Source organism: Acipenser ruthenus, chromosome 26 (assembly GCF_902713425.1).
Source record: "Acipenser ruthenus chromosome 26, fAciRut3.2 maternal haplotype, whole genome shotgun sequence".
NCBI classification, from domain to species: domain Eukaryota; kingdom Metazoa; phylum Chordata; class Actinopteri; order Acipenseriformes; family Acipenseridae; genus Acipenser; species Acipenser ruthenus.
The window spans coordinates 1,460,836-1,486,604 of NC_081214.1; the positions used below are offsets into that span (position 1 = coordinate 1,460,836).

Here is a 25,769-nt window from a genome sequence, read left to right on the forward strand (position 1 = left end):
AGATCATACATTTATTGCTGCAAAGCACAGGGATTAGGATTGTGTTGAGCAACAAGGAACTGCAAGTGTCAGTTCTGATAACTGAAGAAACAATGTTCTTCTCTAGAAATTTCAATGCATGAATTTTTCCTCAGGCACAAGACACTGTGTGGGTTCATTAAAAGACAAACGGAGCTTGTGAAGGGAAGAGCAGGGTGTCAGTGGAGCATTTAGAGTAAAAGAAAGCGCTGATAGAGGGGGAATTACAGAACACCAGTCAGGGGCGTATTTATTTAAAGGAATAAATACAGTACAATGCATTTCAAGTGTGGGAGACTTTATTTCTTTTCCGTAGGAATAGTTTACACAGCAGTAACGATCCATGATCCAGGAACAGAAAAGCCAGAGCACTTGTGATGTTTTTTTTTTTTTTTAATCTCTCTTCCTGCAGTGATTTAGAGGTGATCTCAAACCCCAGAGTGGACATTTTGAAAAGAGCTTTGAAACAGAAAAGTTATAAGTGTAAAACTTTGTCAGGATGTTAACAATGAAAACTGACAGGTACGTTATTTAAATAGTTGTAACAACACGGGGGGGGGGACATATAAGCTTGCCATAAATGTAGCCTGTTTTCAATACGTTATATCCTCATTTCTACTATTTTTTTATTTCAATTTTTTAGTTCCTCATCAACAATTGCATTACTGTAATATTAAATATGCGTGCAACAAGTGCTTTATGTATGGCGGTATGCTTGGGTAAATGATCACAGCTGTGTTTGCTTAATATACAGATTGCTTTGTTGTGCTTGCTAGGGTATTGTTTCATTAAACAAGAATCCACCTGCATGCTAAGTGGTACTTGTGGCAATGTAAAAGTTAAAGGAAGTAATTTTAGGGTTGTTATTGAAGCCGATTTCAGAAGCCTACTGTACCATAATGGATGATGAAAACAGAATATTGCTGCAGTAACATTATTAGAACCCTGTTAGGATAGTGTTGTAAAAGGCCATTACCATTTTTCTGCTTTAAATAAAAAAAATGTAAATTTATTTATGCTTCAAGCAAATAAATAGAGTTTTTTAATGTGCCAGTGTACATGCCTTTGGGGTACACATGTACTGTAGGTTTTGCAAAGCAAAGTCAGCCACATGGAACTAACTCAGAATTCCACAGTCTGTGGCTTCTGGGATTCCGTTCACACAAACGAAGGTACAGCAGTAGCATGCCAGAACAAATGTTGAGGTCGAAATCATACGTTTTAACACAACTGTCAATGCTGTGTTCCATAACGTTGTAACACAGTGAAGATTTAGATTGATGATTGTATATTTTTATCCTTTAAAGGGATCTCTCCTTTTCTTTTGGGCTACATGACTTGATAAGCCTTGCTAACTGTTCCAGAAGAGAGAGTGAGTAGCATGCATGGTTTGTAGTGAATTCCAGCCGTCTAACTTTGCAGTGTCAGAGATTACTTTCAGACAGTGGGGCTCCCTTTAATGGTGCAAGGTTCAGCATACTCCCTGAAGCTCAGAAAACAGGTCCTTGGCTTTTTGTCCTGTTTACTGTACGATCAGTCTACCAGGCAGGGAGTTTTGCACTTTGTTCCAATAGTTGTTTTTTTTTGGTTGCAGCTGTGTAGTCCTAATACTTTCCACAAGTCCTGATTTGAACCAAAAAGAACAGACACTCTACTAATTTGTAAACATGAGCAATTGTAAACCGAGAGTACTGCTAAATGTTAAATGTAATGCTCACAGTCCGTGCTCTGAAGTATCTGCTGCACTCTATCTATTACTAATAATTAATTACTTTTGTCCAAAAAATAAATATATATATCAATTTGAAAGCAGACCTTGTGCATTTTGCTCCTGGTTTGCAAGCCTTGCCTAGCCATTAGTAAAGCAAATGCAGCAGATTAGGTTGCTGGAGACACAGAGACCAGTGCTGAAATATACGATGCAGCAAACAATCTGTAATTAGACAAGTGCATGCATATTGCGTAATGCCGTCAGAGTGCTGGCAGGGGAGCGAGCTGCCTGCTCTGTTTATTGAGTCTGCAGTGCTGGCCTCAGACCAGGCTCTCACCATTAGTTTAGCTCAGTGTGTGACCCTGACCCACAGTCTTTTGTGGAAAGCCTTATCTAAATGGATGGGGTGGAGGGTATCACAAATGCTCATGTGGTCGACTCTGCTGGCCTTTTAATATTGCAGGCTATCTGGAAATGTATACTTTTTATACTGTACTGAAGCCTGGAATAAATTCAAAGTTTTACCAATGCTGTTATTATTTTACATATAGAAGAAAGTGTTAACTGGCAAGTTTTGGAATAGACATATTTTAATTTGTGTTTAAAATGTAGCTATCAAATGTCTGATATTCATAGCGCAAAGTGTTTTAATTAGTAAAAAAAAAAAAAGCGAATGTCAGATTAAGCAGCCTGTGTGTAGAAACGATGCTTGTAAGTCATAATTGTACAAGATTGCATATCGTTACTGACTAAACTTGAACGAAAGAACATAGGAAATATGAACACCCGTCGCTCACTCTGTATTTAGGTATTTATAATTAGGTCAATTAACGCTGTGGGAGGCTGTGAACTAGATTTTACTCCTAAACTCTTTTTTTTGTTGAACATATGGTAGATGTAGTTCATGATGATCTACTGTGCCTGTTCATGATACTGGTAGCTCTTATTTTGAATTTACAGTGATGCCGAAGGAAGTATGTTACTGATTAATTTAACATGAGGTGTTACCTGAGGAAAGATAACTCCACTCAAAACGGCAGACCACTCTGAAAGTATAGCAAAGATAACTCCACTCAAAATACTGCAGCCGTACTGTACTGTAATCTAATATGCTATATATATCTACGGCCATTTATTATTTCTTTTTCAGTATAAAACATTAAAATATTTATTTAATTAATAGTTACCCTGAGGTAGACTTTCTCTGAAAATACTTGGTGCTGAAATCACACTGTAGGGCCAGCAATTCACCGACCATGTGCATTGGCAGCAGCAATATAAAACTACAGTAAGTTATGTGTCAAAACCGGTGTGCAAGCCTTTTAGATCAAAGGATGCTTGTGGGAGTCACAAGTTATTCAACCCTTTTGTATGTCTGTAGTGATTTATTAAAGTGGGAACAGACACAGTACAGTATTGCTATCGTAATAACGTCAGCTTTTTGTAAGATGTTCAGCAATGGATGAAACAAATTGCAAATCTGTTTTTAGACGTTATTACCAGTGGTGATAATCCTAGTCTCTGCACACTAGTAGGCCTGTGAGGTTGAAATGACATACTTAGGCACCCCCATCTGTTGGAGAGGTTGTTACAGATTTGTGTGTGCACATAGACACACAAGCAGTGAAAAAGCACACTGGCCTGGGAACACTCATTAAATTATCCCTACAATAATCAGAAGGCTTCTGTTGAAGTTAATGGCACCTCTGAGCCTTTCTGTCAAGTGAGAGAGAGAGAGAGAGAGAGAGAGAGAGAGAAAGTGCAGGTGCTTTTCAGCCAGTCATTTAATTTAAGCTGCTTTAGTTGGCATGGCAACTACTAGTTCAGACATCTGGGATATGTTGTGCCAGTGATTCAAATTTAGGAGGACTTATAACAAGACAAGAACTGCTCAGGGCAAATGAAGGTCCCTCCACATGGGTCATGCTTAATATGTTGCGATACATGTGTCGTCAGTATTTTAATTATTATTAACGTTGCGACCTCTCACGTTAGTTGTGCAAAGCTGCACAGCAATAGTGTTTGTGAAATGTATTGAGAAGGTTCTGCATATACTGGTAATAAAGGAAGTATTACACTGCATTACTGTGTAATGCGAGCATTCATTTGTGAAAAATATTAGCTTAATGCTGTATTATTTGTTTATTTAGCAGATGCCTTTATCCAAGGTGACTTACAGAGACTAGGGTATGTGAACTATGCATCAGCTGCAGAGTCACTTACAATTACGTCTCACCCGAAAGACGGAGCACAAGGAGGTTAAGTGACTTGCTCAGGGTCACACAATGAGTCAGTGGCTGAGGTGGGATTTGAACCGGGGACCTCCTGGTTACAAGCCCTTTTCTTTAACCACTGGACCACACAGCCTCCTATATTTCTCATTGGCGGTATTTTTTCCTTCTGTTTCTTGTTGGGTATTTTTTTTTTTTTTTTTTTTTTTAATATATGTTTCTGGTGTTGGTGGCAGACAATTGCATCATAACTGTAAAATAACTTCACAAAGATTTTATTGACATAAGTAGCTTGTGTGTTTCAACAGCAGTTGTGTAACTTTAGGGCACTGAACTACAGCATGAAGCCACTGGAGACTCTTGAAACAGTAACCTCAGTTACTCTTCCCTGTTTTCTGTCGCCTGGTTTGTGAGAACACACCTATTGGTAATTTGCCTTTAGGTAAATAACAACATGTACCCTGATTATTGCTCAGAAGATTCAAATGTTCCTGACGCATGCTTTGTCCTCGGTTGACCTCGGAGAGCATCCGTTCCCATTCAGGAAATGTTCAGACACACATTTATTTTTCCTCCTGCCAAACCAACTCCCTCTTCCTATTTGAGTACTGCAGATGGCTCTCAACTTCTGCTATCTTCTAAAATTGATAAATTGATGTGCAGTGTTTTGTGTCACTCGGTTACTCTGCCAGGTTGATGTTGGGAATGTAGAGATTTGAGCAGCATGAAGCCCTCGTGGGATGTTTTGATTTAATTGTGGTGCTACTTTTGTTAGTGCTTCGTTTCTGTAACTGATTGAATCTTCTCAGCTTGTATCGCGTCTTCTAAACAATGCATCTGTTCGTGTCTGTCTTGACTCCTCTCATCACTTAGCTCTTGTGCAAAGTTCATGCCGTTTTAAATCAGTTTAGTATTGTATTTCAGCGTGGAGCTGCGCTGGGGAAGCGGGTGATTGGTATTGAATAACTCTGTAACAGAAGCAGAGAGCTTGGTATTTTTATAAGGGGGTGGACACCAGGTTATTAAGATTTGATCATTAAATCATTTATTAGATGCTCAGATTTGTTATTGCTGTGGTGCAGGGTGTCTCTTGTAACACATACACAGAAGAATTCAGCTGCGCTACGAATCTAGTCCGTTTTAGGTGTATTATAGCCAGATCGTACAATGATGTGATATCAGCGTCGATCAATCTTGCAGGCCAAGATTTGTTTACATTTTAATCTTGCTCTTAAGAGCTTGTAGCCAAGGGGAATACAAGTATTCGCTGACAGTGCAGAAGTGCTGGATAGATGGAGTCAGATTAACTAGAGAACTGCAGATGCACTTAGGTATACCACAGGCTGACATACAGTAATTATGAGATCATATTCTCAGGATTTCCGGATCCATTTCCAGATCGATTTTTAGGTAGTTAAACCTGACCCTTTGGAATAACGCCAGCCTGGGGGACACTGACCCGCTCTGCTGGTGTGTCCTTCCCACATCACTCGGGCAACGGTAGAAGGTGGCAGGGTCAGATTTCTCAAAAGCCAATTACTCCAAATCAAGCAGACAAACGTACCCAATTAAGTTACAAAACCAACAACTCAGATATTTAATTTAGGGGCCCTTTAATAGCCTTAGGTTGTTTTTTATTGCTATAATTTGTTTATGTATTTATTTTTGTATTTGTTTCCTAATGACTTTGATTTAGAGTAAATAGCTTTAAGAATCTAGCCCATGGTGGCAGTGGATAGAACATATACGACTTGGACAGACATTTACTGTGTGTGCTCTTTTGTAAGATCTTAATGTGAGGATTTCCCTATGTACAGTAAAGCAAGGCTTGCTTTTGTAAACATGTGAGTAGAATTGAATATACAATTTATCGGGCTTTAATACTGTGCTATTTCAGGAACTCCCCTTGCTGTTGATGTGGCAGCACAGTTTGTCATCTGTGTACCGTGCCATTTGTCCTAATTGGCACCCTTTGTCAAGGCAGGAACTGTAGCCGGTTGACTGAAACATAATTGCAGTTTAATAGCGTCTTCACTGATGTCTGCTTCTTGTAATATTCTGACACTAGACTAGGCAGATTCGATTTTTTCATTGTTGGCAAAGGATAGCTGCTATACGTTTTTTTGTTTTTTTTTTTAATTCATGGAAATCTTGTTCTGTATTTTTTTGTAAGTTAAGCTTGGATTAAAAAAAAAAAAAGTTCTATAAAATTAATATTGTATATTAATACAATAAAAAGAAATCCCTGAATTATCAAAGGAAAATGAACGTCGTCCTCAGTAGTGCACTCTGTTGTGCTATACTTGGCCGGACACAAATAGCTGCAATTCACCCTGTTAAGCGTTCAGCTTTAATAACAGAAGAGGAGTGCTCTTCTTTCTCCTGGGCTCACAGCCATGGTTTCAGTACAGAGGGTGCTGATTCTGTGTGTGTGTGCTTGTTCTTTTTCCTTGACTTACTTCCCTCCTCAGCTATGTCGTCACAGAGCTGATGCAAAGCGACCTTCATAAGATCATTGTGTCCCCTCAGCCTCTTAGTTCTGACCATGTCAAAGTTTTTCTGTATCAGATTTTAAGAGGTAAGTGTTTTAAAAATATATATATATATCTCTATATATTCTATTGTTTTTTACATGTGATCTTAACCTTTTACTTCCCGCAGCATCATATTTTTTTTAAAAATCGAATTTGTATATGAATGTTTTATCCTCATTACTCATTAATGAAATAGACTTTGGGATTTTCATTTATAAATCATACACTGTAGTTTTATTTTAATCCGTGCTGGCACTTGGTGTGTGTTCTTCCACAAGTGAATTCTAGGTTCAAGCACCTGCAAGACATACCGTGTACTTTGTGAATAAAAACACATTCAGATGGGCACTGCTGGAACAAAGGACGATGTTTTCATATCTGTTTGTGTTTCCCTTTCTGTATGTTAAACATACTGAAACGTTTGAAGTTGGCTCTTTTGAGCAAAGACGTATTTGTTTGGAATAAATATTTGTTTCCACTCTTAATCTATGCTCAATCCTGCTGGGTTAAGGAGAGAAACGATAGGAGCAAGACCCGAAGCAGAGATCTAGATCCCTTCTATCTGTTTCATAAAGAAGTAAAGCTACGCCCTCCTGATTCTCAGCACCCTTTTTATTCTATAAAGTAAATCCTTTCGCTTGTCCATTTTGAACCCATATCAAGTTCTTTACCTATATTCTGTTCCACCAATCCTTTGCTATTTTTCAGAACCTGACACTATTTTAGGATTGTCATACTGCACTATATTGATAGTTCATTCAAAACATTTTCAGAAGAGTTTTATGAGTGCCCTTTCAGGACCCACTCTGACAGAATGGCTCTGGGTTGTCAGTGGTGTTGGACAGTAATGCACAAGGATAGTCCTTAATGCTTGAGTTAACATGGCGACTGTGTTTGTGCCCCCAAGCTATGAGCCATTCCACCACACTGTCCCCTGCGGCGACCAGTAATTAGTAAGTGTTTAAACTGGAGATTCTCCCATAATGTGCAGACCTGTCGCACGAATACTAAAATATTGGTCTGTAGAACATTTTTGTTTGTTTTGTTTTGCCATAAGACAAGGCAGTCTGTACATGCAGTTCTGACAGATAAAAAAAAAACCATAAAAAAAAAAGAATAATTAGCTTGTCTTTCAGGGATCACTTTGTACTGTACAGCCTGCTTCAAGGTTTATTTGTGTTGGGAGGGAGGGGCTCGTTCAGGTCACCTTACCTACAGGTTGTACTGTATTTTACGTCCAAGTCCTGACATGAACCAGGTTGATCTTAATGTTTTGTGTTTGGATCTTTAGGACTGAAGTATCTTCACTCGGCTGGCATTTTGCATAGAGACATAAAACCAGGAAACCTCCTTGTTAACAGCAACTGTGTCCTCAAGGTTGGTTATTCGGCATTTACTTGTACTGTTCTCAACAACTATCAAGTAGTGTTGTGTATAGTATGAATAAGATAGAAATGCTGGTAAATCTTGGGCTTATTATTGCTTTGGTTTTTTTCTTTTGAAAGGAGCTTTACCAAAAGAAAGTGTCACAAAAAAACCTATGCAATGTGCAGAACAGTTTGCATAAACCATTTGCATCAGTTCTGCCTAAACAGAGTTTTTTTACTTTGCTGTTTTATTTTACTTTGCTGTCAACATACAATAAACATCTAGCTTCTCTTAAGCTTGTGTTGCAACCACACGGTTAATTCTCACCCATTATTGCATGATCTATTTAATAATACACAGCATGCTGAAAGACAGTGGGTACTGGGCCAGCTTTCAGTCCACCTAAATCTGAATTTATATTTTGCTTCAAAGCTGTAGCACAAGCCAACCTGTTGTCTTTTAATCCAGTAGCTCATTTGGCTGAGCACCTGGATTACCGCCAGGCTGGGGGGGGAGGGTCTGTGTTCAATCTCATTGTCATATATTTCTGTCTTGCATTAAAATAAATCTGAATTTGGATGCCTAGCAAACGGGGCTTGCACTGTGATGAGTACAGTTTGTTTTTGTGATCTTGTGCAGCTGCATGGTGAGCTGTAAGATACATAGTGATCAATTGCAACTTCAAATAGCTAGTGTTGCTATTCAGAACGTGCTGGGAAACGTTATGATTTTGGGCTGATGGATAACATGACCAGCACCTAATTTAATTTAGTTTACTTCAAAAGTTTTGGTGTATAAACAGGTAAATGTACTAATATTTGTCATTTCGTCTCACAGTGTCTTAAAGCATCTACAATTAAACTAGATGTAGTTCACTTAATCTTGTATTGAAAATTATGTATTTTTCTTTGCCTTTCAATAAAACAAAATTTAACAGCATTTAAACAAGCCGTGGTTTTGCCTTGTGACATTTAAATAAACCATCTTCTTTAATGAAATGGCTATAGCAGTGCTATAAATTAAATTTAATCCAAGCCCATGTTAGTCACTTGCATACACAGGAGTGTAGCCCAATAGTATTGTCTTCCACAGAGTAATATGTCCTTGTAGCAAGAGGGAGCAGGTTGGTTAATTAAAACCTTGATTTCATCAGTGACTGTCATTAGTAATACAAAATGTACCTGCTAATGTCTCTCCATCTCTGCCATTACAATTTAGAAGGGATTAAGCAGAGCCTTGAGTCACTGATTTGGTTCTAGCTGACGGGCCTCTGACATGCATACTCTGTCAGGACAAATCTCCTAGGAAGCTGACAAAAAGCATTCCTCCGAGATGAAATGCATTAAAACAAAACAAAAAAACCAAGCTCTGTAATCTAGTGACTAGCATTATCACTTATGTGTAATTAGTTTGTTTGGTTAAGTATGTTACTGCCTGGGCATCACAGTCTGACATTCTGTCATGCACCACATGTTTTTCTCAAAGGCATACATTTGGGGGCAGGCTTGTATCACTTGTGCTCCATTGCTTCCTGTCTTCCACTGGGATGGAAATAGTAAGACTCTTACTACACAGCAGTTTCACCCATTCCAGGTTATATTACGAGCTTAATTAGCCACAGTGTATAAGTAAAAAGCTCAGGTGTGTCTTATTAAACTCATAGTAAAACCATCAAACTGCTATGTAATGGGAATCGTATTTCCATTCCTGTTCCAGTTTGTAGGCTACCAGAATGTGTCACTTGCTCTTTGCACAATACAGGCTTTAGAACGTGCTGTTCTGCTGTCCCCATATGTAGATAAGGAAATAAGACCCCTAATGCATAACAGTTTAATCCATTCCAGGTTTTACTGTGCCAAGCTTGCCTCCACACCCAGGTGTGTTTTGTTAAACTCACAGTAAAAACTGAAATGCATTAAACTGCTTCACAGTGGGAGCTTTGTTTTCTGCAAAAATCTCACAGCTGTTAAATTATTTCTCCAAGATGATGCAGTGGATTGCTCTCTTAATAAATGCATGTATTCGATTGCTTTTGCTGCTTATTCTTGAAATATGCATAAGCCCGCGGGTCTCGCTGATAGTTGCTTTGCAGATGAATCTGTAATTGAGATGCAATCAGTGAATGATGGCTGCTTGTGTAGACTGCAGCTGAACAACTTGTTCGGGAATTCATAATTGTATTTAATTAACTTTGTTCTCTCTCTCTCTCTCTCTGCCCCTCTCTCCCTCTCGCTCTCTCTCTCTTTCTCATTATTATTTTTTTAATTCCGGCCTCAGATTTGTGACTTTGGCCTGGCCAGAGTAGAAGAGCTTGATGAGTCACGTCACATGACTCAGGAAGTCGTCACTCAGTATTACAGGGCTCCAGAGATCCTCATGGGAAGCCGGCATTACTCCAACGCCATTGATATCTGGTCTGTTGGCTGCATCTTCGCAGAGCTGCTGGGGAGGAGAATACTCTTCCAGGCCCAAAGCCCTATTCAACAGGTAGTGGGTTCAGTATCTTATACATCAAGCATTACATAATAATAATAATAATAACATTTGAGTAATTGCAATAAGAACTACTTAAATACAATATCATTTGAATCACTTACTCATCAATAGTGATCTCCCCATCTTACTTAGGGTCGTAAAACTGGTTCTAGCAAATATTTTCGTTGCGGTAAACCTGTTCTTCCTCTGTTTGAGCCTTGTTTTAAAGGAATGAGTCAGGCTTTTTGGGTAAAAAAAAAAAAAAAAAGGTTTACTATTTATATTGCTGCCTAAAATGGATCTTTCTAAAATGGCACATTGCAATAAGGAAACAAATAGTAATATTGAGTAAATAATATATTTGATATTTTTTTCACTCACACTTCATTCAAATCCTAAATCATGCACTCTTATCTATTATTTGTTTATTTAGCAGATGCCTTTATCCAAGGCAACTTACAAAGACTAGGGTGTGTGAACTATGCATCAGCTGCAGAGTCACTTACAATTACGTCTCACCCGAAAGACGGAGCACAAGGAGTTTAAGTGACTTGCTCAGGGTCACACAATGAGTCAGTGGCTGAGGTGGGATTTGAACCGGGGACCTCCTGGTTACAAGCCCTTTTCTTTAACCACTGGACCACACAGCCTCCTATAGCCACCAAATCCTTTTCCAGTCGTGTGTGCAAAGCGAAATGTAACAAAACATCATGCCTGTTGAGGAGGCATTAGTTAAAATGAAAAATGCAATCTGTCAGGCTATTTCTAAATGGTGAGAAATAACTTGACAGATTTGCAACAGCTTCATATATACAGTGTGTGAATGCATTGTGATGCATTAGTATTGCTGAGTCCCTGTGTCTTTGTGTTTTTGAAGCTGGATCTGATCACAGACCTCCTGGGATCACCGTCTCTAGAAGCCATGAGAACAGCATGTGAAGGGGCCAAGGCTCACATACTCAGGGGTCCCCACAAACAGGTGAATGTTCCTCTACAGATTGCACTATAGACAGTCTCCTGCAAAACAGTAGCTGAGTAATGCTGTTATTCACAAGCACGGATTTGATGGGAGGGCTGGAACTTAATCCTGATTTGATTATACAAGGTGTTACCCAAGCTTACCTGAGGTCTGTAGAAATTTACATTGCAGGTAGAATATTAACACTTCCTTTTTTTCTGATAGTTGAAGTATATTGTGGTGTTGTTTGGGTAGAGGGAGGGAAGCAGTTTTCAATAATTTGTCTTAAATATGAACCAGTTCTTTGTGCTGGTGGCTGTACTGTACCTTACCGCGCTGTACTGTACTGTGCTGTGCTGTACCTTACCGTGCTGTACTGAACTGTGCTGTACCTTACCGTGCTGTACTGTGCTGTGCTCCGTCGTTGACTTCGAAGGTCGTCTTAAATCAACTGGAGCCAGAGCATTTTGCTGTCATGCACTTCGTTCGTGGAACTCTATTCCAGCTTTTTAACATGCTTTTATATAATTGGTTGTAACGGGAGTGTATTGTACATCTCTCTTGTTTTTGCTCTTAACTTTGTACAGATGCCGTGGCGTGAAGGGCGCAGTATAAAAATGCATTTGCATTGTAGTGCATTCTTTCTGCGCTCAGTTTTGTGCTGTGCCAGCACTGTGGTCTTGGAGTTCCTGACTTGCATCGATTCTGCTCGAGCTCTGCCTCTTAGCATATTGAAGCAGCTCCAGCTTCTGTCAAGTTTGAAGAGCAGGATCTTCAGCTGCTCACCAAGCAGCTACTTTGCTAATTAATTCTGCCAGCTGAGTTTCCAGCCCTGGCTCCTAAATCCACTCTGCCTTTCCCTTCTCTTGACATTTGGCTGACCTTGCAGCTAGCCGATGGAACCAATAGAACGTGGAATGTATTAGTAATGGCTATTGATTGGCAGATCACATGGAAATAAATGAGGGCTGGGGTGTGTTTACAGTGCAAGTCAAACAAACGGCAGATGTACTGGTTTTGTTAGAAAAAAAGCAACCCCCCTTTCCGCCAGCGGTTTCGTTTTGAAATTGTTATCGACAGGTTTGACTGCAAGAGTTTGCCAGGCACTTGGTTTGCTTTTAAGATATTAACATGGAAAGCGAACTGTTTATTCATTCTTTCTTGTTTGGGTGTTCAGTGCCTCTGTACCGTTTTGGCAATGTTATCGGCGATCAGTGGAAAGTAATAAAATATCTGTTTTTAAAATGTTATTTTTGGTTTCTATTTTAACTGTTTTGTCTTAGAAACGTGCAGATTTTTTTAGATAAAATAAACGTGTTTCCGTTAAACGCAGACGGAATTTCCACGCTGCTCTGGCTTATATATATAATGTGTGTGTGTGTATATATAATGTGTGTGTGTGTGTGTGTGTGTGTATATATAATGTGTATATATGTAGATACAGTGGTTGAACTGTCACTATAAAGTGTTAAAGTTCTGAAGCAGTAATTCTCTGCTTTGGGTTCTGACTCTGGTCTCTAGTATATAATATGTTCAAAACTTGATGCAAAAATGTAGTTGGCTTTGAATGTTGGTGGTGGTGGTGCTAGTTTCCTGGGTTTATAGCTAGCTGAAGGATGTTTGTTTTGTCCAGAAGATGCAAGGAACAGGTAGCAATTTGACTAAATGCTGCAGCGAATGGGGCTTGTGTAAACACTGGGACCTGGGATCTCTCCTCTCAAAAGCAGCGAGTGGGGCTTGTGTAAACACTGGGACCTGGGATCTCTCCTCTCAAAGCAGCGAGTGGGGCTTGTGTAAACACTGGGCACTGGGATGGAAAGTTCAAAGCAGTGAAGGGGATATCACTCTCGGCTCTGCTGCTTCCACATGGAAAGGGTTGTTTTCATCCAACGATACTGTCTGCTCTCCACATTGGGGACCTCATTACCTCTTCTAATTCTGAGACATGCTTCACATAAAGGACAGGGCTTTTAGTTCCTGTAATACCCTCCATGTGTCTCTGTCTCTCGCATCCCTGGGCCCTGAAAACAGCTTTGTGCGTGATTGAAGTCTGTGTTATGAGATTCCAGTGTCGATATGCAGAGGGAAGGCAAAGAATCTGTGGCAGATGGATGTTGCATGGCTGTTTTAGTGAAGTTGCACATGAAATCGAGAATGAACAACAGAATAATATTTTTAACCCAGCCTGAAGCAACAAAAAAAAAAGTCACATTCTTGACCTACTGAAGTTGGTTATTATAATAGCTGCAGTAATAATAAAAATGAAATATGTATCATTTAAACTTGAGATGCTGTGCGTGCCAGACTGCAGCTTTCGTGACGTGTTTACATTTGAATCTTATCTGACACGTTGTTATGTAAAATTTTAAAAGGATTTCCTGTGGGAGTTTGTTCCCCCAAGTTATTTCTGTTCCTTAATATGACACCAAGCCTGAGTGAAGGACACCAACTGAGTCCGACAGTCCCTGCCGCTGGACTGTGCAATCTAGCTCCTGGGGACTTTTGCTCCACTTTTTCCTGTTCTGCTGGTCTGCTGCAGTGCTGGAACAGTTTGCAGCTGGTTCTGTTCTATTATGGAGTTCGGTTCTCATGGTTTTAATTATTTTGCTCATGACCACAGGCACTGTTCAAGAGACATTTTAAAAAAGATGGCAAATCCTATATATCTGCATGCAACGTCCCATCATCCTGTCCGTCCATGCGAAGGGAATAGACTGCCCTCTTTCAATTATTTAAACGGTGCCACTGTTTTACTGCAGAGCAATGAGTCGTACTAGGCAAGCGAACCAAGTGAAACCTGAATGAAGTGAACGTTTGAGGCAGCTTTAGGTGGATAGAGGTTTCACAATGTCTGTGGCTCTGGGAGTGGGGTTTTTATGATTTACTGCCTGGAACAAGCTGGTCAATACAACACTGCTTATTTTCTTTTTGTTTTTTTTTAATCTCCCCAAAATTGACATTTTGCTATTTATCTGTGAACTGTTGCAGAGATGAATTCTGTCAGAACCAGCTTCGTCAGTGTCAGTTATCATTTAAGCCTGTCAACTCTCTGAAAGGAATCTGGACTTGAATCCACCCTTATTGCCCTTCAGATATGAAAACTGCAAGTATTTTTAAATTAACCCAAACACTTCATAGTGACAATTATAGGAATGCATCATTGTCAGCATTGTTTCCAGGGGAATCCGGGAGAAATCACACAGGAAATTACAACAATTCACACAGTACAGAGAACACAACCATTATTACAGTGTGAGCGTTAACCTTTTGTCCGACACTGCACAGTGTACAGGTGTTAGACCCAGGAGTTGATGACGTTGCATTGCTGCTCGGTTCTCAAAGGAGTCGAGGAACCTTTAGAATCCCCCAGTTTTCTCTCCCGGTGTCTTTAGCCCGTGGTTGAAGCTCGCCGGAAAGAGGTTACTTAGTAACAGCCACACAAGCAGTTCGGCTTGCAAGTGATGCTGTTCCTCTTTTGTTTGTGAGCTCTCGGGGTTGGATTTGAATGCTGTGTGCCTGGCCCTGATTCAGCTTGCTTGTAAGCAGGTCTTGTGTAAAAACAAAACACAGGTGGGAGTGAGCTGCTGGGAGCCAGGGAAGCTGACGTCTGATATTTGTTTGGGAAGTGGGAAAGAAGGGGGCAGGGTCTAAAAACGAACCTGTTCATACCTATCCGTTCCGATTTGTATTGTTGTTTATCCAAAACACAAGCAATAGCAATGTGTCGTCAATCTGCAAAGCATCCAGTTTCTAAATTAAACGCTTTCTTTAAAAAAAAAAAACTTACTTTCATTCCCCTATTCCATTAGGTAGATTTGTCTTTATTTCAAATCTGTGCATTTTCGTACAGATATTTTTACGCTGAATTTTAAAGGTTTCCAATTGGAGACAACTCTATAATGTTTTGCCTCCTCGGAGGTCAAGGATTAGATCGGCATGTAGATTTAACTACTCTTACCCCTAAAGAGATGCTGAGGCAGGACTGCAATGAGGAGGAGAAGCATTGCATTGTATTGATCTATGGATGAATACCCTTACAAGCACCCACACCTATTAAAATACAGCATGGTCCAGTCGAGAAGGAGCAGGGCGTTCCTTGCTGTCCTCGCTCAGTCCTGCAGGGCTGTATAATCAGGAGATGGATGGAATACAGTGGCGCCATCGAAGGCTGCGTCTGAGCGGATCATTTAGTGCCACCGTTATTTTCTATTGAAACAAAATGCCTGTGCACAAATTTCACTTAAGCTGTCTGTCTGTGCCTGAAAATAATGTAGCTGCTAGAGTAATGATCCTCTGACTTGCAGACTGGCTCTGCCTGCCCCGGCAGTGTTGACTAGGGCTGCATCAGCTGCTGCTTCTGCGTTTTAAGAGAACAGTTGTTTCAAACCGCAAACTATTATTTGTTTCTGTTCTGAGCTTGACCCCCTGATGGAATCATGCACTATGTTTAGTTTTTAATCGCACAAGGATTAAATATGATCTTGCCACCTCTGACTGAGCTCATGTGAATGCGTGAATAAAAATAATTATGACTAATAATCTGGTTTCAAAGACCCTGATTAGCACTGAACTTGGACTATCTGTAGTCCAAGGTTTGTGCTAATTGGGGTCTGTCAACCAGTCAGGTAAGGTAACTTGCATATGAAGGCAACCAGGCAGCGAGGGCAGGTTAAAATAATTGCACCCCTTTCGTCTAGAGAAAATAAAGGGCTGGGGGTATTTTTAATTTAAATTTATAAAACTGTGAATTCCATAGATAAGGATTTCAAAAAGTTATACATTCGAAGATTCAAGTTTTGTTTGCTGCAAGTAACTGACCCGTTGACCATCAGAGGGTACGGACAGTGGGAAATGCAATGATTATTAGATGGGGCACATTTGCAGTGTATTATAATTATATAATCGGTGTGATCCATATTAAGAACCAGCATACTTGTACAGATTGCTCAATCAAACCAAAAAAAAAATGCTGAGACCAATGATAGCTTGAGAGTGCGACTGATCTAGCCCCTGTGGTATTTCTTGTTTGATCATTTTGTGGCTAAATAAAGTACGTGTGACTCACTGTGTTTGAGAAGGAACCTGGCAGCAGGTTTGACAGAAACTTGCTGTGTGGTTAAGTACTCGTTAGGCTGATGTTTCTTTTGTAAAACCAATAAAATTAAAAAATAAATAAAATAGATGACTTGTTTACCACTCCCCTAAAATAAAAAAGTTATGTCTTAAACAGAAAAAAAAAAATGAAACCGTTTCAAACCTATCTTGTTCTGAACTGGTCTCCATGAAAGTGTTTTTCTTTGCAACGACCTTTCCTCATTTGGATAGATGTGACGTAAGCACTTTGCTGCTGTAAGTCATTTTCAGCCAAAGCATGGCAGAGAAACTGTCAAAACAAAAGCGGTTGCTCCTGGTTTCTTATCTAGGTCATATTGTTGTGCATAGCACAGTAAATTCAGCTTGGTCCAAAAATGAGTAATACATGCTTGCACTAACCGTTACAAACTCCCCCCCCCAGTCTGACTTCTTTTATATATTCTCGCTTCAAAGATCCTGTGTGTGTGTGTGTGTGTGTGTGTGTGTGTGTGTGTGTGTGTGCGCGTGCGCGTGCGTGTGTGTTTTTTTGCATCTTCTGATACCTTGAATTTATTTTAATGTATTTTTATCCTGTGCCTTTTAAAAAAAAAAAAAAAAAAGGAACAGCAAAGTGTTATTAATGTTCAGATGTTTAGGCTATGTGTGTAGGAAGGCATGGCTGACGAATCAATATCTTCCATGCTTTGAAAAGCCAGAGTGAAGGTCTCATCTTACCCGCGGTCTGAAAAAAAAAATCATTACTTTAAAGGAAGATATTGTATTAGCAGCAACCGGCGATCTCAGGCTAGCACAGAATATTTCCAGCAGCTGGAACGGAAACTTCATAAACATCCCCTCCATGGCTTCTGCTCTTAGCCATACGACATGACACACAATTGCCTAAGATACTGAATCCTTTAAAATTAGTTATTCGATTGCTTGTCCTTTAATTCTGGTCTTCTATCTATAAGCTTCAGTACACATGAACAGGACAAGCTCAACTGTCCCAAGATTATATATAAAAATATATATATTTTCACCTTTTTCTTTTCTGTTTAATCATTTATAATTCTTACATTTCCCCACCGGATTAAAAAAAAAAAAACTAGTAAGCTTAAAATGATTTCCCTGGGGTATAATAAAAGTAGGCGAAGCATTAGGACTCTTGTAATTCCAGGCATAGTGAATGAAACATCTATACTGTTACTCTACTGCGCTTTTAAAGTGTGAGTTGAGTGTGTTTTACAACATTATTATTATTTATTATTATTATTATTATTATTATTATTATTATTATTTATTTCTTAGCAGACGCCCTTATCCAGGGCGACTTACAGTTGTTACAAAGTATCACATTACAAAATATCACATTGCCGATAAGAGCAGTTATAAAATACAATTAAATCAGTAGAAAATTAGAGCAAATTCAAATAAGAGCAAAATAGAGTACAGTAAGTAATCCCTCCTGCTGAAGCCTTTCTTTACAAAAGCATGTCAAACAACAAGTAGAAGTGCTTCTTACTGTGCACGCTCCGCTCCCTGCAGATAAAGCATTGAAGAAGACAGTGTTTGCTGATGGATCATAGCACTGGTTACTGGACTGCCTTTGTTTTCTGCACTACATGTCCATAATGATTTACTAACTGGATTTTTTTATTTTTATTTTTTTTAATTGTGGCTTTACAAAGTGCATTTTGTGTCCCCAATTTAAAAAATAAATAAATAAATAGATTCTCTGCACCAGGTTGAAACGTGCAAGTCCCGGCTCAGCAAGTCCTTGCAGAAAGGATTGCAAACACACTTGATTCACGTGTAAGAGCGCAGATCCAGGACCAAAGCAGAGACTCTCAAGCAGTACGAGTCAGTGGGAACACAGTGTTTTACTTTAAATGGGCTGCTGTGATGAAACTGGATTAAACTCCTTAATGAAAATCTAGATTCCATAAACATGAGAACGTTTCTTGGGTCCATTGTAATGGGCACTCCTGTTTGCTTATTAATAACTGTTGTTAACGATAACTCACCAATCCCAGCGGGTAGGGCATGTTAACAGCTTCAGCTCTGAAAGGAAAATGATGGTATCTGTCAGAAGGGTATTAGTTAGCAAGAGCTGACAGACCAATCAAATGGAAAATGTGGTGCAGAACTAAAAATAACATGCATTCTTTCCCCAACACTCTGAGATTCCAGGCCTGCCTGTCTCAGCGTTTAGTCATGGCTTTAGACAATAAAGAAAGCACATCCCAGGAGGCTGCCATCAGTAACTTGGAGGCCACTGTTTTTTAGCAAACATGTTCCAGAAAGGTAGAGTACATTGTAGACCTCTCGCGAAGCCACCTCACAAACAGAGGAGATTAAGTGAAGCCTTATTTTTAAGGCAGACGTCTTCCAAGTAGCTTCCCCTATAGATGAGTCTGCCACATCATCCAAATAAAGAAATATCTTGAATGCCTACCTATTTTTTTTATTTATTGAGACAGACACACTGTGAACACTCTGAGGATCCGTCTTTTTTTGCTCCATATTTGCTTTCAAAGGAATTTGTTTTTTTGTAGTAGAGGCCAAACAGAAAAATAAAACATTTTCAAAATGTTGCCGTCTGTCTATCATCGGGCAAATGGTGCAAGTGATTAGTCCAGGCTTGGTAGGCATGTTTGAGCATGAAGGTTCTTCGAACAGTCCAGATGCCTGAAGCCCTCCTGTGGTATATAGCAGGATCATAATGGGATTGGAAGCACTCAAACAGGCAGCAGCCGTAGCAGAGGGATGAGCGGGTAAAGCAAGGAACAGTGCACTGCGTTTCATAATTCCAAAATGAATGAGAGGCTGGGCACAACATTGAGTACTAGCCCTTGCTAAGTTAGTGGACGATGCTAAGAACGACAGGACTGAACATGCTTGTTGGCAGTGACGAGCAAAATGTATTGTTCTTGTACAGTTAATGCATGTGTGGTCTCTTCCTGTATTTAGAGGTTTTACAGCAGTTTATCAGTTTTCTGTGTTAGTTACTGCACTAGAGGGATCTGTGTGTTGTGATCAAATCTGGGCATTGATGAGCGTACGTTGGCAGCGTCTGAAATACAAAAGGATTTAGTGGATTTTATTTTGGACTTTGCATGTCTTTGTCCATGACATAGTGCACGCATGCTGAGTCTATATACCATGTGCAACATGAGAACGCCTTGTGAAAGCCGGAGTGCTTTTCTAAAAGCAATAATTGATTTGTTAGCCCAGGACTAGAGCAACACTCAGTATTTTAACTAAAATACCTACACTGCCTAAGTGAGCAAATGCCCAATTACAGGGACAGAAAAAAAAATACAACATTGAGATGTGACTTTGTAATAGCTGAGAATGGCTCTAGGTAGAAATAAAAAATTGCAGAGCTGATGGTAATTGGCTAAATAACAACATGTTCAGTGAGAAAGTCAGTGTTTGTTTTAAAGAATAATAATGACAGGTGTAAGAGATTTACTACAGCAGCTGTGTTCTGTAAATGCATCCCTGTGTCTCTTTTGAAATGCCATTAGTGGAAAGCTGTAAAAAGGTAATAATGTTAGCGGGGGTTGGGTTATTCAATAAGCAGCTGGGATAAGGTGTGCCAGCCTGGGGCAAGCCTTGCTGGACAGAGCAGGCTCTGCTCCTTCCTCACATCTCTAATGCCTTCTTAATCCCTTTTACTGTAAAACACTGGCAATGCAGCCCAGGCTACAGGGGATGTACCGTTTCTCTTAATACCGTGCTTGAGTCATCGCTGGTATTAATCTGATCTGCCTCATCAAGGCGGATGATGCTTTTCTTCCTAATCAGGCTGCTGCTAAAGCCTGTTGCTAATCCAGGTTTAAGACGTGTGTTGGAGTCTGTGTGCATCTTGAGCAGTATTGCAACACTTACTGAATGAGAGTCACCACGTTCTGAAATGCCACAGCACATGCAGTAAGGCGCACACGCAGTAATCAGATTTAATTCATGTGCATTATTATATGTTTTGGTATTCAGAGGCTACTACAGGGTTGGTATAGATTTGTGTGTGTTTGATGGGGCAGAGTTCAGGCTTTCCAAAAATAAACATGAATAAATAAGTCCACCCTGCAGTTTACTGTTAAAGAAGGATTTATTTTACTACAAGGACAGAATGTTGAGGAGGGGTCAGAAACCCCATGGTCAGTCAAGGGTAAAGGTCTTCAGTCCTTAGAGATGAACAAGTCAGTACTTTGGTCCCGACACACATTTCTTATATTATAGATCATCAAAGTGTGACATTTATCTTTTTTTGGGGGTGAAACTCTAAAGACTTAAACAATCATGAATTGGAAGGATTCCTGTGAGTTCTACCAATATTAACCTCCTTTGCCACTGTGTAATGTAGCAATTTCAATCTTGATTGTATTTATTATTATTATTAGTATTATTATTCTTATTGTAATGTCATATCTCTTGGATTCACAGCCATCCCTTCCTGTCCTGTACACTCTGTCGAGCCAGGCGACCCATGAAGCGGTTCACCTCCTGTGCAGGATGCTGGTCTTTGATCCGGTGAGTCCTGGTATTCTTCAGTCTCTAGGGGCGAGTATTCTTCAGTCTCTAGGGGCGAGTGCTGCCTGCTGCCAGTTCACAGTTTGGCAAGCTTTAGAGGATTACGAGTTCACACAGGGCTGTACTCCCGCAGTCTGCTCAGTGTAGCACCGTGAGGTCCCCTGTGAATTCAAACCAGGAGGAGTTAACCAGGGAGCGGACACTTGAATGCAGGGGCTTATGAAGAAAGCAGGCCACTTCCACAGGTCAGCAATGTTCCTTCAAACTGAAGAGCATCAATGTAAAGCCAGTTCTGTGATCTTATATTAACACGCATTGAAATATTTAGGTATCGAGCTCTTTAAGTTTCATTATCATTATTATTATCATTATTATTATTATTATTATTATTATTATTATTATTATTATTATTATTATTATTGTCTTTTTTATTTTTTTTTATTTATTGCTTTGATAAACTATACTGCTGAAGACTTTTCATGAAGACTTCAGGTCGAAACGTTTGTCATTGAATTGATGATGTTTCTTTGAGTGTTTCTGTACTGCTGCAAGGCAGAACTCAGTCTGTTTACTGTGTGCAGTGTGTCGGAAAGGGGTTCCCTTTATAAATGAGCTTGACTGGAAACACTGCTGCATGAAGGAGGATCACTTTACTTCTTAAAACCCCACGAAAACATTTCCTATAATGATGTTTGAACACTCTGACATTAACTATATATATATATATATATATATATATATATATATATATATATATATATATATATATATATATATAAACACAATACACTTAAAAAGTGCATGTGGATGCAGAAACAGAGGCTAAATGCATCCCCTAAGTGCCAGGGTCTCTCTCTCTACATTGTCAAGTCAAGAGCTGAAAGAAAATCAATAAATAATTAGTACATGACTGTGCTGCTGATCCCCCTCTTGTGGCAAAAAATACAGCCTTTTGTCTGTGGAGTTTGAACAGTATTGATGTCGTCATCCCCCAGATAAGTTCCACTGTTTAAGCTAGCGAACCTCTAACCATGCATGCTACAATGAAACTGCGGCTCTGCAGTAAAGGGTGGTGCGCACGAGTATAACACAGCTTGAATGAAATTAAACTAAAGGACTATTGCTGGGTGGGGCAGCATGCCAAACGGGCCCCTAATTGTGGTTAAACAGACCTTCTTTTCCGCAGTCGAAGAGGATCTCTGCGAAGGACGCCCTGGCTCACCCGTACCTGGACGAGGGCAGGCTGCGCTATCACACCTGCATGTGCAAGTGCTGCTACACCACCTCCTCCGGACGCGTCTACACCAGCGACTTCGAGCCCGTCACCAACCCCAAATTCGACGACGGCTTTGAGAAGAACCTCGCCTCCGTTCGGCAGGTTAAAGGTGCGTTTCAGTATGAATGGAACGTGTGCAGAACTCGTGCTTTCTGAATGGATGGATGTACGTGTGCAGAGAACCACTGCTTGGTATGAATGAGAAATGCTGTCTCTGCCATTCAAGGACAACAGCGTGGTGTATATTTGTATTAGCATTATCATTGGCACATTTATTTATTTATTTTTGCATTCTTGAATATATGAGACGCTGGTATTATAAATAAGAAAAATACCAGAAAGACAAAGCTAAATCAAGATCTCATTTTAAAAAAAAAACAAAAAAACAGTTCCTTTCCAGGTTTGTTTCTTCACCCTTCTATAATAGACCGGCTTTGTTGTCAGTGTGCTCTCAGTAAGTAATAGAAATGCAGTGGAATTGATAAAGGCTCCAAAAATAGCCTTGTCTTTCGCAGTTATTTCCACAGTAGGATCAGCCCAGTTTGTTTTTAGTGAACTGCTTGCACCTTTAAGCATCTTGTATAACACTGAAGGCTTGCAGGAAGTTGCTTATCGAAGGGGGATATCCCCACTTGCTGGTTTCACAGACCCAGATTAGCACTAACATTAGGTAGCCCAATATTTGTGCCAATCAGGGTCTGTGAAACCAGCCATACGAGTGTTAGATGCTGAATCAATGAGCTGAACACACACATTTATAGTTAATTAACAATGCAATATGCACAAGTGCATAACTAAAGTTATACAGGGAGAAAAATATATATACTGATACTGTACATTTTATAGATAAGTAGGTGTGTAGATTGCACAAGCTGTTAACCGTGATATGATTTTTTTTCTCCTCCTCCTGTGCAGAGATCATTCACCAGTTCGTCCTGGAGCAGCAGAAAGGAAATCGAGTGCCCCTTTGTATCAACCCACAATCCGCTGCTTTTAAAAGCTTTATAAGGTACACCTCCACTAGCCTGACTGTCCAACGATCTCAGAGAAAGAACACATACCAACAGTAATACAACAGTACAGCTATTTCCTGAATCTCTGATTTCGCTGTAGCCCCTCCCAGAACACTCGGGAATCTGTCTGTTAAATAGTGACCCCCTGCATGTGACATGCTCAAACCTCACCCAGTATACTGACTGTTCCACACATGTCCTACTCTGTGAGGGTTTCCTGTCTTCTGGTTACCAAACTGGCTTTTCTTCATCCCAAGAATAATCCTGTGCATCGAACACCCACCTCTTATCTTATTTTCATGAAGAAATGATTTGAATGTGTTCTTGATAAAGCTGAATAATTATAGATTATTGAAATATATCTGTTGTTGTTTTTTCTTCATCTCTGCAGTTCCACAGTGGCTCAGCCCTCTGAGATGCCCCCATCCCCTCTGGTTTGGGAATAACTGTGGACAGACACCTAACTACTGAAGACAAAAACGTAGCATTTCACTGGAGTCTAGGACTAGCAATTTTGGAGTTTTTAACATGTGTGTACTGTAATTTTACTAATGAAGTTTTAAATTATCAACCACTGCTGAGAAAAAGGAGTATATATTATTGGTCAGTAATAATACTAAAATAATTTACGTTTAGGTAGACAACAGTAAAAACACTGATAGCCAAAAAAAAAAAGTCTACTTGGAACTTTTATTTAATTTTTGTTGTATTACTGAATAGCTCTTGATTGAGTGTTTAGAGTTTATATATATATATATATATATATATATATATATATATATATATATATATATATATATATATATATATATAAATAAATTGCACCCCCCTCGGCGCCAGACTGCCACTCAGACACACAGATATATGTATACATTGTCAGTTTAACTCCGAGGGTTGCTAGATAAGATGGGTGTATTACTGTGTGGATTTTTACTGATGAAGATGTAGTGCTGGTTTGTGCGAAAGAGAGAAATTAACAGCTTTTATTGTCATCGTATATATATATATATACTGCAGAAAAGAACCAAACCGAATGAACTTCTAACTACAGAGTAAGAGGTTTCCCTGAGCCATGCCTTGATATGATATACCTGACTCAAGATAAGGAAACAAGCACACGACCAGTCGTGTTCTGCTTGCTGGCTGTGGCAGATAGTGGAGTTGGGCGGGTCAGCTGGTAAGGAAATCCAAGTGGTGGCTTCTCCAGAGACGCGTGCAGGTTTTTTTTATTTTTTTTTCGGGGAGTGGTTTAATACAAATCGAGAGGCTGATTTGTAGTTAGAAAATGCTAAATGTCTGTTATCTCCCCGACACACGCGCTGCGCCTCCTCGCAAAACATAACCAATATTTTATTTCAGAAGACTTTGTTTGGTTCCTCCCCCAGTTTTATTTCTTATCATTCTTTGGCATGTGGCATCGTGATCCACAGAATATAATATGTAAATAGTTTCAATAATGGGTAGATTTTAAATAAAATGAAAGGACAAAAATCCTTAAACTTTGCTGTATAGAGGTGATATAACCTGCACTTTTTTTTTTTTTTTTAGGGCTGTGAATTTTTTTGTGATTTTTATTATACTGGAGAAGTGTAAAAAAAAATGAACGAAACAAAAAACACACACATGTAAGCAATTATGTTAATTGTGTTTTGTGTCTTTAACAGAGAGCTGTGGAAGTGTTGAAATGTCACAGTAGTACCAAGGTTTTTGTTTGTCTTTTGTTTTGAATATTCTTTTTTTTTAGACGATTCCTCCTGTTTTAGAAGAACACTGAACTGTATCTTCTGTGTATATGTATATAATGAACTCGTTTGGAAGGCCTCTACCTCCTGGAGTATATCACTTGGTTTGTTTACCTCCACTAGTTTTTATTTTAGTGTGGAGATTTAAAACTTGAATGTCCCAACTTTTATATTTAAGACAAACAAGATGTTTTTTTTGTTTCACCTCTATGAAGAAATCTATTGGATGATTCATTCAACCAACCACCACCACCACCCTGCTGTATTTAAAACATGATAACCCAGTCTTGCTCGTGGATTTATGACTGCTGTATTGAGCAATTATGATTGTTCATCCCTGGTGACCTGAAGCAAAAGTTGGAGAATTTAAGAACTTTCTTGCAGAGACTTTCAACTTTAATGAAGTAAAAAAAAAAAAAGAAAGAAAAACAGCGAGACATCGTGCTTGCCGAGCACTGCAGACTGCGAGTAAACTTGAACGGGTGATTAAATGTGATACTGAAGGCTTTTATATAAGCAAAGCTTTTTAAAGTTTGCATTCATCAGAAGAAAGACGAAGAAAAAGGGTTAAAGAAGGGAGATAGCAGCTCCAGAGGTTTGTTATTTTAGGTAGCACGTTCTCCGGTCGCTTTCTAAAAATGTAGATTTGAAGTACAGTGGTGAAAACTCATTAAATGTGACATTTGAAAAAAAAAAGTGTCTCTTGTGATTTGTGTTAAATTTAAATTGTGTTGAATAATGATATTACTCTCACCTTGAGCACTGTTCAACCCTGACTTGAGGGGTGAGTCCGGGGCCTCTCTCAAGCAGGGGATTACAGGGGTGTTGGGGGTT

At 39.4% G+C, this 25,769-nt stretch overlaps 1 protein-coding gene across 1 annotated transcript in view; it reads left to right on the top strand.

The window, feature by feature from the left end:
* Positions 1–25,398, top strand: part of LOC117430731 (serine/threonine-protein kinase NLK) — a 45,044-nt gene extending 19,646 nt beyond the window's left edge. The window contains exons 4-11 of the mRNA XM_034051110.3: positions 6,432–6,538; positions 7,786–7,871; positions 10,140–10,349; positions 11,215–11,316; positions 20,818–20,904; positions 22,091–22,289; positions 23,096–23,189; positions 23,585–25,398. Coding sequence (XP_033907001.1) covers positions 6,432–6,538; positions 7,786–7,871; positions 10,140–10,349; positions 11,215–11,316; positions 20,818–20,904; positions 22,091–22,289; positions 23,096–23,189; positions 23,585–23,639 — 940 coding nt within the window. The 3' untranslated portion in view covers positions 23,640–25,398. The remainder of the gene's footprint in view (positions 1–6,431; positions 6,539–7,785; positions 7,872–10,139; positions 10,350–11,214; positions 11,317–20,817; positions 20,905–22,090; positions 22,290–23,095; positions 23,190–23,584) is intronic.
* Positions 25,399–25,769: the final 371 nt, after the last annotated feature.